The sequence below is a fragment of the Panicum virgatum genome, chromosome 5K, assembly GCF_016808335.1.
Source record: "Panicum virgatum strain AP13 chromosome 5K, P.virgatum_v5, whole genome shotgun sequence".
NCBI lineage: Eukaryota > Viridiplantae > Streptophyta > Magnoliopsida > Poales > Poaceae > Panicum > Panicum virgatum.
This window is the reverse complement of record NC_053140.1, coordinates 37,260,726-37,272,859: the sequence shown is the minus strand read 5'-3', so window position 1 is coordinate 37,272,859 and position 12,134 is coordinate 37,260,726. Positions and strand designations below refer to the sequence as shown.

At 51.2% G+C, this 12,134-nt stretch overlaps 1 protein-coding gene across 3 annotated transcripts in view; it reads right to left on the bottom strand.

The window, feature by feature from the left end:
- Positions 1-12,134, bottom strand: part of LOC120707258 — a 33,169-nt gene that overhangs the window by 6,895 nt on the left and 14,140 nt on the right. For all 3 annotated transcript variants that reach the window (XR_005688891.1, XM_039992116.1, XM_039992117.1), the window contains exons 13-22: positions 11,975-12,125; positions 11,532-11,893; positions 9,909-10,375; positions 9,535-9,837; positions 8,652-8,964; positions 8,284-8,361; positions 7,882-8,172; positions 7,602-7,799; positions 6,950-7,432; positions 49-210 (exon numbers count right to left, since the gene is read on the bottom strand). Coding sequence is in view for 2 of the 3 variants with exons in the window: in XM_039992116.1 (XP_039848050.1) it covers positions 49-210; positions 6,950-7,432; positions 7,602-7,799; positions 7,882-8,172; positions 8,284-8,361; positions 8,652-8,964; positions 9,535-9,837; positions 9,909-10,375; positions 11,532-11,893; positions 11,975-12,125 (2,808 nt within the window). In the remaining variant the exon portion in view is untranslated. The remainder of the gene's footprint in view (positions 1-48; positions 211-6,949; positions 7,433-7,601; positions 7,800-7,881; positions 8,173-8,283; positions 8,362-8,651; positions 8,965-9,534; positions 9,838-9,908; positions 10,376-11,531; positions 11,894-11,974; positions 12,126-12,134) is intronic.

Sequence of the window (12,134 nt, the reverse complement as noted above, 5' to 3'; positions counted from 1 at the left end):
TATAAAGTACGTTACGCAAAGTGTCATTTTGCTAGTCATTTTTCAAACCTGTACATAAGTTTCCGTCGCATGATAAGCTCGAGCTATGTTATCCATAGAGGCATCAAGGGGCAATTGTTGGGAGCTAAGTACAACCTTCATCTGAGTCATACACAGTTCAAGTGCACCTTTTGCAGCTACTGACTCATCGGTGCACAAGGATATTAATGCCTACAAATAGATTCACAAATGCTTACAGAAAATATATCATAAAAGTTTAACTGTAAATTTTGGAGACTATGCCTACAAATAGATTCGCAGACACTACCACTTATGTCCAAATAAAATTAGACCATCTATAAATTTATGGATTTTAATAGAAGATCCTTTTTCTAACTTTATCAATCTATTAGAGAAATAACTTATAGGAGCAGTTAGTGCTCAATTATCTTGTCTGGAGAACACAAATCACAATGTAAAGCCAGATACAAAAACTTTGGAGAGGCATAAGTGTTGGTGTATATTGAGCCCATGTATAGAGGCCCATGTATAGGAACTATATATCCCACCCTTCTAGAATTTGAAGGAATACAAGTCATTATTCTCTCCATCATGGTATCATTAGCCTAGGGTTAGGGATCCCTCTTCTCTCCTCCCTCCCCACCTCCCAGCCGCCGCCGGCAGCCATGGCCGGCCGCCGGCACCCCCTCATCTCTCCCCTTCCTCTTTCCCTCCCCTTCCTTCCTCCCCTACTCCGGTAGCCTGGCGCGCCGCCGCCGCCTCCTCCCTGGCGGATCCAGTCGCCGCAGGTGCATCCCCTGCTCCGGCAGCCTGGCGCGCCGCCGCCGCCTCCTCCCTGGCGGATCCAGTCGCCGCGAGGGCAGGGGGCCGCGCCACCGCCTTCTCCCTGCAGCCGCCGCGCTGGTCATTCTTGGGCCGGCGCCGGATGCGGGGGCCGTGGGATCCGCCGCCGGCCCCCTGCTGCTCGAGCAGGGGCCTCCCGTGCCGCCCCAGCAGGGTTCCCTGCTGCCCGCCGCCGCCGCCGCCACCGCTGCTGGCGTGGGGGCCCAGCAGCACGCCGCCACCGTCGATCCGGCCATCCTGCGGGCCGCGGCACAGCTGCTGCAGGCCGCGGGCGCCGATCCGGCCGCTGCTGCAGGATCCCGCCGCCGCCGCTGCGGCCCACCGCGCCGCTGTCGCCGCGGGCAAGCAGCCCGCCGCCAACGCCGCGCCTGATGCCGCGTGGACTGGGCTCGGGATGTCGCCTGCGGATGCGCCGCTCTCCGCCGCCGCCCTCTGCGGGCAGCAGGCCGACGCCGCTCTCGCCGCGGCCCTCCTCGCCGCCAAGTCGGAGGCTTCGGCGGCCCAGGAGCGGCTCCGCGTGGCTGCTCTCCGGGTCGCCGAAGCGGAGCACTTCCTCCGCGTCTCCTCTGGCCAACCCGTCGTCCCCGAGCCCGGCGCCGCCTCCTCCCGCCAGGCCCCGCCCGCTGGATCTGGAGCCCGGTACGACCCGACCGACCCCATGGTCGCCCAGCTCCACCTCCAGGCCGCCGGCGTCCAGAACATCAGGGCCCTGGTCACCGTCCTCCTCCTACGGACGCTGGCGGGACCAGGTCCTGCTCGCCCTCCGCCGCTACGCCCTCGACGACCACATCCTCCTCGACACACCGATCGAGGCACAGGACGTGGCGTGGCTGCGCCTCTACAGCGTCGCCATGTCCTGGATCTTTGGGACCATCTCCCTAGATCTTCAGGACCTCGTCAGGACCCACGGCGGAACCGCGCGGCAGGCCTGGGTGGCGCTCGAGGGGCAGTTCCTCGACAACGCCGAGTTCCGCGCCCTCCAGCTCGACGCCACCTTCCGCACCTTCGAGCAGGGGGACCTCTCCATTGGTGAGTACTGCCGGCGGATGAAGGGCATGGCCGATGCTCTTCACGACCTCGGGGATCCAGTGTCCGATCGGGTTTTGGTGCTCAATGTCCTACGGGGCCTGAGCAGCACCTACGACCACCTGAAAACCTGGATCACTCGCCAAAGGCCCTTCCCCTCCTTCCTGCAGGTCCGGGACGACCTCGCCCTCGAGGAGATCACCAGGGGTCTCGCGCCCGGATCGTCCTCGTCCACCCCCACTGCGCTCGTCGCTGCTCCACCGGCTTCCTCCGCCGCTCCTGCCACCTCTCTTCTTGGTGCTGCTCCCGCCGGGCAGACCGGAGGTGGGGGGGGGGGGAGGGGCGTGGACGTTGTCGGCAGGGGGGACGTGGTGGTGGTGGCCCTGCTTCTGGGGGTACCGGTACCGATGGGGGCCGTCGGGGCGCGCCGACTCTAGGTCCGGCTCCCGCTTCTGCCCCTGCCCCTGGAGGTACGCCCTGGGCATCCTTCAGCAACCCATGGTCAGGGCGCATCTCGATGTAGCCTTTCCAGGGTCGGGGGGGGGGGCTCGTCCTCCACTTCAGCCGACGGCCATGTTCACCGGCGCTGCTCTCCTCTTCGCGTTGTCCTGGACTCCGCCCGCTTAGCCCAGTCAGCAGCCGACCTGGCCTGGGGGGTGGGACTAGGCCACTCTGGCGCAGTCCTTTAGCACCATGGGACTGACACCGCCGATCAGCACCGAGTGGATCGCCGACTCGGGTGCCTCCTTCCACACCACCCCAGACGCTGGTATCCTCTCTTCCGTCCGACCCCCACACCCCTCTTGTCCTTCTTCCATCATGGTTGGTGATGGGTCTTGCCTTCCTGTCACCGCCGTGGGTTCTGCTCCTCGTCTTCCTAATGTTCTTGTTGCTCCTCAGATGGTTCACAACCTTCTTTCCATTCGCCAATTTACTACTGAAACTCCTGTTCTATCGAATTTGACTCTTCTGGTCTTACTGTGAAGGATTCGGCTTCCCGGCGTCCGCTCCTCCGATGTGACAGCCCGGGGGCCCTTTACACACTTCGGCTTCCTGCTTCCGCTGCTCCGCCTTCAGCTTCTTCCACCACCTGGCACGCGACGTTTTGGCTCAGCTCAGTCGTAGTACCGATGTTCCATGTACTAGGGCTCCTGCTGAGCACCTCTGTCATGCGTGCCAGTTAGGTCGTCATGTTAGACTTCCTTTTACTTCTTCTTCTTCGCATGCTGCACATGCTTTTGATCTCATTCACTGTGACCTATGGACATCTCCTGTACTCAGTATGTCTCAGTATGTCTAGCTATACATATTATCTGGTCGTGGTGAATTATTTCTCATTACTCTTGGACTTCCCTTTGCGCGCCAAGTCTGAGACCTTCTCCACCCTCCACTTCTTTGCCTGGGTGTCCACTCAGTTCGGCCTCACCGTTAAGGCCGTCCAGTGACACAACGGGCGTGAGTTCGATAACTCCACACCCCGAGAGAGGAAGAAAGAACGGGAGGTGGAGTTGTCGAACTCCCGCCTGTTGTCACACTGGACGGCCTTAACGGTGAGGCCGAACTGAGTGGACACCCAGGCAAAGAAGTGGAGGAGGGTGGGGAAGGTCTCAGACTTAGCGCGCAAAGGAAACGTCCAAGAGTAGTGCGAGAAGTCGTCGACCACCACCAGATAGTACTTATAACCAGAAAGGCTAAGTACAGGAGAGGTCCACAGGTCACAGTGAACAAGGTCAAATGCATGTGTCGCATGCGAAGAAGAAGAAAAAGGGAGCCGAACATGACGACCGAGCTGGCACGCATGGCAGAGGGGCTCAGCAGGAGCCCTAGTACCAGGGACATCGGTACTACGACTGAGCTGAGTGAGAACGTCGCGGCCAGGGTGACCAAGACGGCGGTGCTAGGTGGTGGAAGACGGCGTCGCGGCAAAAGCGGCAGACCAAGACGACCAGGGCGAAGAAGAAGACGAGAGTGGTGCAGCGGAAGAAGGAAGGCGAAGGGTGTAAAGGGGCCCCGTGCTGTCACACCGGAGTAGCGCACGCCGGGAGGCTGAATCCTTTATAGTGAGGTCGGAAGAATCAAACTCGATGGAACAAGAATTGTCAGCTGTAAACTGACGAATGGAAAGAAGGTTATGAATCATCTGAGGAGCAACTAGGACATTGGGAAGACGAAATGAGCCAGGAGCAGAACCCACGGCGGTGACAGGAAGGCAAGAACCGTCACCAACCATGATGGAAGAAGGACAAGAGGGGTGTGGGGGTCGGACAGAAGAAAAGATACCGGCATGTGGGGTGGTGTGGAAGGAGGCACCCGAGTCGGCGATCCACTCGGTGCTGATAGGCTGCGTCCGCCCCGTGGCGCTGAAGGACGGCGCCAGTGCGGCCTGGTCCCACCCCCAGGCCAGGTCGGCTGCTGGCTGGGTGGAGCGGGCGGGGTCCAGAACGGCGCGAACAGGGGAGCAGCAGCGGCGAGCATGGCCGCCGGCTGGGGCTGAAGACGAGCCCCCCCCCTTCACGGCATGCGCGACGGCCTTGGCTTGCGCGGCGCGCGCGACGGGCGCGACGGCCGGTGCGGCGTGCGCTGCAGTGAGGGAGGCGGCGGCCCGCGCGGCCTGCGTGGCGTGCGCAGCGGGCGCGACGGCGGCTACAAAGGCGGCAGCGGCGGCCAGGTCTGCGGTCGCGACGGCGTGAGCCTGCGCGGCGTGCGCGGAGCGGCCCGCGCCCTGCAGCGGAGGCGGCGCCTGGGCGGCGGCCTGGAATAGTGCCGTGCCCTGGAGCAGAGGAGGTGCGGCCACCGCGCCCTGGAACAGAGGAGCGGCGGCAGAGGCCGTGGATCCAGCGCCAGGGGGCAGTGCGTGGCCAGCGGAGGCACACGCGCCCTGGGGCCACGCCACGCCGTGAGCAGGGGCGGCAGCCCAGGGTGCGGCAGGGGGAGCCCAGGGGAAGGAGGCCCTGTGTTGGCGGCAGATCGGGCCGGGCAAGGCCACACGCCCGCGGCCGGAGCAGACGGGGCCATGGCGCCCGCAGGGGCAGCAGCGACGGGATGGTGCCACGCGCGCGGCGCGTCTCGCACGGGATGGGCATCAGGGGCTTCGGCATCAGCGCCCGCGCCCTGCCCGCCCTGGACAGCTGCTGCGCCAGCCCCTGCACCGCCATGGACAGCGGCAAGGGCGGCGGCAGCGGTAGTTCCCGACCAGGGGCCAGGTCGGGCGGCGGCCAGGGCCCTCCCGGCGGCGGATCCCGTGCCTAGGGTGGTGTCCACGGCCCCTGCTGCGGCGGCGGCGTCCGCGGCGGCCAGGGCGGCGGTGGATCGGGCCGCGGCCCCTGCTGTAGCGGCGCTCGGCGCAGGGGAGGAGGGGGCAGGCCTGGGAGAGGAGGCGGCGACGCCCAGGACAGGGGAGACGGCGCCCACCCCGCACGTGCCAGCAGGGGCTGCGGCGGCAGGGGGCTGGACGGGCGGAAGCAGAGGCCAGGGAACAGAGGAGCTCCCCGCGCCAGATCCCGGCCAGATGAGGGCTGCGCCAGAGGCAGGGGTAGCGGCGGCGGCAGGAGCAGAGGGAAGAGAAGGGAAGGAGGAGAGGGGAGGAGGCTCCGGCAGCCGGCCATGTTGGCGGCGGCGGCGGCGGCGCCGGTGGCAGCTAGAGGAAGAGAAGGCTATCTGATACCATGAAAGAGAGAGAGTAGAAGAGAATAATGCTTGAACGCCCCACCTAGCCAACCCGACCATAAAACCTAGGTGTTATAGTGGGAGGGGTGGGGGCCTTTATCCTTGGTCCAACATTCCCCCTACGGCGTTCGAGCCCGGCGTAGCCCGCAGCAGGTTCTAGTGCCCGGCGTAGCCCGCAGCAGGTCTCAGCACACGAGAGACGCAGGGGAAATCGCGCAGCGGAAATGCGTGGCCGGGAGGGATCGAACCCAGGACCTCGGCTCTGGTACCAAGTTAGAACGCCCCACCTAGCCAACCCGACCATAAAACCCAGGTGTTATAGTGGGAGGGGTGGGGGCCTTTATCCTTGGTCCAACAATCACTAAACCAGTAAATTAAACCACGGCCTTATCACAATAGTACATTGAGTTCAAGATATATCTTTTTCTTAGTGAATATCATTGGTTGCTCTATTTTTATCACATTATCACATCCATCAAATTCCCATTTATGAGCATCATCCTAGTTGCAGTATGTAAGGAACTAGAATAAACATTGAGCATCAAGCTTAATTACACAATAGCTAAACATATATGCCACACCATACAAGAACTGAAAAATTGAAACAAAGAACTGAGCATAGTCACAAAGTTCCTGGGTCGACCGGGTCGAGGAACGGGGTCGAGGGTCGAGGGTCGTCACTTTATAAAATTATGGTACGAAGGGGGTATACATCTATGGAACGATAAATTATTATGTGGGACGCAACCCTGATTCATCGGGGTTGATATCTTCTAGTCGATAAAGACAAAAACTATATATATGCTACTAATGAAGAAACTAATCTGCACAAGCATATAAGAAACATATAAAAGAGTACATTTAGACCATGCTACACGTACTCAGCTCATTGTCTAACAAAAACCACACCAATCCACTGTCCTTAACCTCCTTATCCCAATTAAATCTGCTAGCAATGGGGCTGCGACCCCTTTCAAACCGGGACACGATCCAATCTTAAATGGGACACTGACCCTCTTCGACCCCGACCCTCGAATCGGAACGACGTTCCCGGGTCGAGGGACGAGGCATCGACCCCGAATCCTGTGACTATGGAACTGAGTTTTTTGTACAACAAAACAAATAAAACCAAGTTCAATTTAGCAAAACTCCAATATAGATGGCACTAATACAACATATCAAGAAGTCAGAATCGTAAGATTACACCGCCAGGCTATCAAATAGTTAGGTCCATACTGTTATCGAATATGCAGGAGAACTGCATATCATTGCATCAATTAGTTAGGTCCATACTGCCTAACAAGAAAGATAACTTCAGATAATTCAGACTAACACAAATTAAACTAATGAAGAATAGTAGCATTGGAAGAGCATAAAAGCCTAATACTTTGCAGATATGGAACAAAAGACATACCTTGAACAGTGTGATGTCAGGAGAGGTTTCATATCTATGAGATGAACGTGTTGCGTCATCCTTGTCAGGGTCTCCCGTCAGCACCCACTCATCAGGAGCAGAGACGAAAGGAAGTCTATCTTGCCCTTCAGAAGGATAAACAGGTGTCCGCTCCTCCTGTACACCAGGCATTGCATCCCAAGAGGATCTATCACCACCTGAACCTAAACTTTTTCTTTTTCGGGGCGTATCTTTTGGGGGTGTTTTAGTGCCACTGTCACGGGGGACCCACGAGAATGCTTTGCGTGCTTCTCTCTGGAAGTTACCAAAACTCTGCACAAAATTTGTTTTAACTGGAGTGGTGGCCTTTTTTTGTTTTGCTCTTGACGCAGAGATGGACAGTCGACGTTCCCTAGGAGTTGAACTGACATTAATGGAGATTGCTTTCTTGGCATAAGAAATAATTAACCTATCATCCCTCAGTGCAGGAAATTCTTTTAAAATCTGCAGCCCCCAAAATATGGAATTTTCAATTACCACAGCAGCGTAAACAAATGAGCACAGACAAAATACAAGTTAAGCAGCTGTACAGAGCTTAATTAAGAATAAGATAATATTTTTCCAAGATTTAGTAGAGATGAGAACAATAACAAAAGTAGTTGAGATGGAATACCAAAGAAGCAGACTGAAATTGTTTCATCATCAATAGTACTTCTATGATCAACTGAGGGTGTTCATGCAGAGAAGAGCAACGCTGTTGTGATGGCAATGGCAATAAGGAAAGAACACGAAGACCTAACGCCCATGAATTAAGCCGTGCAATCTCAGCATCTGACAGACTCCCAACTGTACGCTTGAGGAAAAAATGTACCTGAAACACAATTAATCAGTATCAAACTAATAGGAAATGCTATAGTGCATTTAGCCCCATGTGATCAGATCTGGCAACATACAAGAAGCTGCTTTGAACGCAAGTCAGGTAATAGCTTCATAGCACCAATGGCTACAGGAAGAGCATCATTGGAATCTCTTAAGGTTGACAGAAATCTCGAAGCTGCGGCTGGGCCTCCACCATTAAGTGGATCAGTGGTCAGCAGTTTGACGAGTTGGCGGCCTTGCAACTCTCTCCGCAAATCAATTGATAAAGAGGCACTTTCAGCAACCTCTAAAGCAGCAGAAACAGCTCCTTTAGCAGCAAGACGGAGTGCCAAGCCCTCTGGGTCATCTTCACAATCGGCTTCAACCTAACAATATTTAACATTCTTAAGTTACAGTAATAGCTTATGACAAGAAAAGGCAATTTATATTTTTCAAAGCCAGTCCCTATAATGCAGCAAAAGAATATATTGGCTTACCTCTTGCCATCTGGTGTAGTGGTCATCAGCACTCATAATATGACCATACCGCTGTAAAGATTGCTTCATGTGCAACACCTGTTACAAAATGACGCATCCAAACTTGTCAAGAAAGAAATGCTAAAACCATATTAATAAAGCTTACATTTGAGAACTAAAACAGTTGCTCCATGGCATGATAGAGCAGCCTATAGCACCCAAGCCCAGGTTGTTATGTGAAACATTATAATAAGCTAGATAAGTCAAGCTATATGTATTGACATTTCTTTTGCTGGCATGTATAATCATGGTTGGATCAGACAAAGTACAGTACAATTTTCAAGATATAAAGTGTTAACTTCAAAATAAATTAATGCAAGTCAAACTACCTTATTCCGCATGGGATCCTTCTCAGGTAAGTGGCACATGCACATAGTAATGACATTAGAGGCGGCATCAAGGTCCCAACTGCGCAGATACTTTAGAGCAAGCTGAGCTGCAAGTTTTTTGTCTCTTAGCCTCAAGCAGTATTGCCAAGTATTACTCCCAAGATTGTGAGATCCATATGCACGAATTTGTCCTGTGCCTAGACTTCTTTCTTCTTGTTCGATGAGCAATTGAAGCAATTTATCGGATGCTCCGTTGCGCAAACACCGATCAGATACAGCAAGAGCATCAGTTAGTTTTCCTTCACTAATTAGCCTGCAGGAACATAGTGATCCAGTCATCACATACAAATTAACATGGATAGCCTTTTAACAGAGTGCTAGGCATTGGACAGAGAAACAGAGCCAAGCTCAGTTGGCAGGTGTGGATGTAGCGATGTACACCCACACCATCCAGGTTTAAGTTTTGTTTGCCTCAAATTTGGGTGCCAATTTCTTCTTATCTAATAGAGTTTTTTTTAAACATATGATTAGTTATTGTTCTTCAAATGCCATGTTTATGTACGGATGCCCAACTATGAAGAAACTGCATGATATACCAAAATAATATGCAGAGCTTGTTCCAAAGGCGAATTCACCAAAGACCATTTTCAGCATTGCAGCCAAAATAATTAATAATAATAATAATAATAATAATAATAATAATAATAATAATAATAATAATAATAATAATAATAATAATAATAATAATAATAATAATAGTAAAGGTGGCACCCATAAAGACAAAATATATACCCTTACGAGTGGTACATCAGTGAAAAATATCAAATATTATATGAAGATGCATAGCAGTAGCAAGTAGCTGCCAAACATGTAATCCTGTTACCTCTCAACAGCTTTTTCATATGGTCCTTCATTCTCCCAATCAAATGAAATAAAAGTGGTTGGCTCTAGTCTAGCGTCTTCATGTTTAGGGGATTCTAGCGTACTTGAAGTAGTGTTCCCGCTTATTACAATATCTTCAAGCTCTGACTCACCATCACTATCAGGTTCGCGGCCTCGCTTCATAGAAAATTTTCCCTTGGATTGATGCAAAGAGACTTCACTTTCAGATTTATCTGTCACAGATGACTCAGATACTCGATGAAGATTAGACTGCATCTGTATCCACCGGTTCAAGGTTGGATATCTACAAACAACTTATATAATTAGAAAATGAAATAGGTTAGCATGTGATAGTTTAAAATGCCTAATCATTACCTCTCTGATTGCTCGAGAGCAAATTCAAAAAATGACCTCTCGATTTCAGGGGTTTGAGCTGTATCTTTCACATAAGTAGGAGATGATTCGTTGTCACCAGATAGTATGCTACTTCCAAATACACATGCCAAAACTGCTCTTACTGATGATAACTGGGCTAAATGCTTCACTAAATTTAACTGAAGAGGATAGAGGGGTTCTTGACAAGAAGACAATGACGAATCATGTGCACTCCATCCTTGAGCAGGAGGAAGGGACTTTGGAATGGCAGATGATCTGTTTTCTGAACTAGTATTACAAAGAATAGGTACAACAGGAATGCAAGCCCATCCATGTCCTGTTCGTGGAGGTAAAACAGGTGGCACACATGCTGATATAATCTCGTGCACAAAATCAACACCCATTGTGTCAGCTACCTTTGCAGCCGCATCAGTGCTCCCACGCTCAAAAACTATACGAGTTAATAGCTGCATGCCAAAAAAAAAATGTTAAGAGTCCCAACACTTGAGTAGCACCGAGTACAGTAACTTATTAGCCAAGTAGTAATGTCAGGAATGGTATGCAAAGAGATGATAATTTAGCTTTATCGAAATGGCTATATTGTAGTCTTGACATTGAAACAACGAAGTAAGAGTTCAATTTGTACAAAAAGTACCAATACATTTTTGCACTCTTATCTTAATTTATGTGTGGTTTCTCAGTTAGCAAGCTTTTTTCAGATAATGTTTAACAAAATGCTCAATATAACCGAAGTACACCATGATAATTATTAGGTATTTCACTCTGATGCATAAAATTGCCATTGCCATGTTCCAGTAAATGTTATCAAGAGATTCACCCTCGTAACCTTGTGACAGGAGCCCTAATGTTTGTTTTGTTACAAAAAAAAAGATGGTTTGATCTAAGGTCCCAAATTCACTCAGGACAAAGAAGTATCTCAATATCTGAAAGCCTGGAAAGTTACTCATCCATTGAGACATGGACCGCTCTGCTCCAATTTGTTTGCTACAAATAGTACCTTACTTGTATCTGTAATTAAAGTAGATAGAAGGCAATCATTCCATTACAATCCGGTAGGGACAAAGAAAATATTCAATATCTGAAAACCCTACAAAAGCCTTAAAAAGCTTTGATTTGTTTGCTACAAAAAAGTTCCATATTCTTTACTCTCAAAAAGAGCGTACCCAGTGCCGTAGGCTTCCCGCACTGTGCGGGGTCTGGGGAAGGGTTGTAGCCTTACCCACACAAATGTGCAGAGGCTGGGGCTCGAACCCGGGACCTTCCGGTTACAGACGGTAGGCTCTACCGCTGCACCAGGCCCGCCCTTCTATTCTTTACTCTCAATTAATGAAAATTGAAAACAAGTGGTCCATTACAATAGGGTAATCATGGGCTATGAAGGGTTCAAATAGACCTCCAGATGGAGTGAACTTCCTTAACTACCTTTGAAGTATCTTAACGAGCCTCCCTCACTCCGGGAACTATCAAATATTATCTTAAAAGGCCCCTGGGGTGGTTTTGAACATTTCAAATATGCATCCGTTACAGACTGTGATTGAAGATATGAATACAAGAAATACAAGAAAAAACATAAAAACAAAAAGGGTACAGACTTGAACTTACATCTTTTGGCCATTCGCAGACTAATGAGAAGTAGTTGAAATCGTGAGTTGTGTCAGTTCCATCAACTATGTCACCGATGGTTGCAATATATATTATGAAGTTTGATAAATATGTTGATGGCTTGGTAGATAGAGGACCCATGTATCTATTTGCAGAAGCTTTGTGTTCTGAACTGCTTTCCAGAACATTTGAAGATGCAAGGTCATTCCTAGATGCTTGTTTCAGTATCCTAAGCCCATGACCAAGGACTACACCTTTCTCAGAACTCAAAACATCTTTCTTTTCTAAGTTGACACCTTCCTTTGCATAAACGCTGTCAAAGTCTTCATCAACAATAGCTCTAGCAACATTGTGAAGTTTACCTAAAACAGAAATGTCAAATGTGCTGCCAGAACATCGGAGCAAAATGATTTAACATTCAACTGAATCAATTGAGACATTACCACTCAAGAATTGTCGCTTTCCTTTGAAGGCATCATCAATCATTTGGTGCAAAAGACCAAGAGGACGTTGCTTTTGTCCAACTCTGCTAGATTCAGTTGATGAAGAGATGCTCATCTCGGTAAAAAACACTTGAAGATATGGAAGAGCTTCCTAGATGAG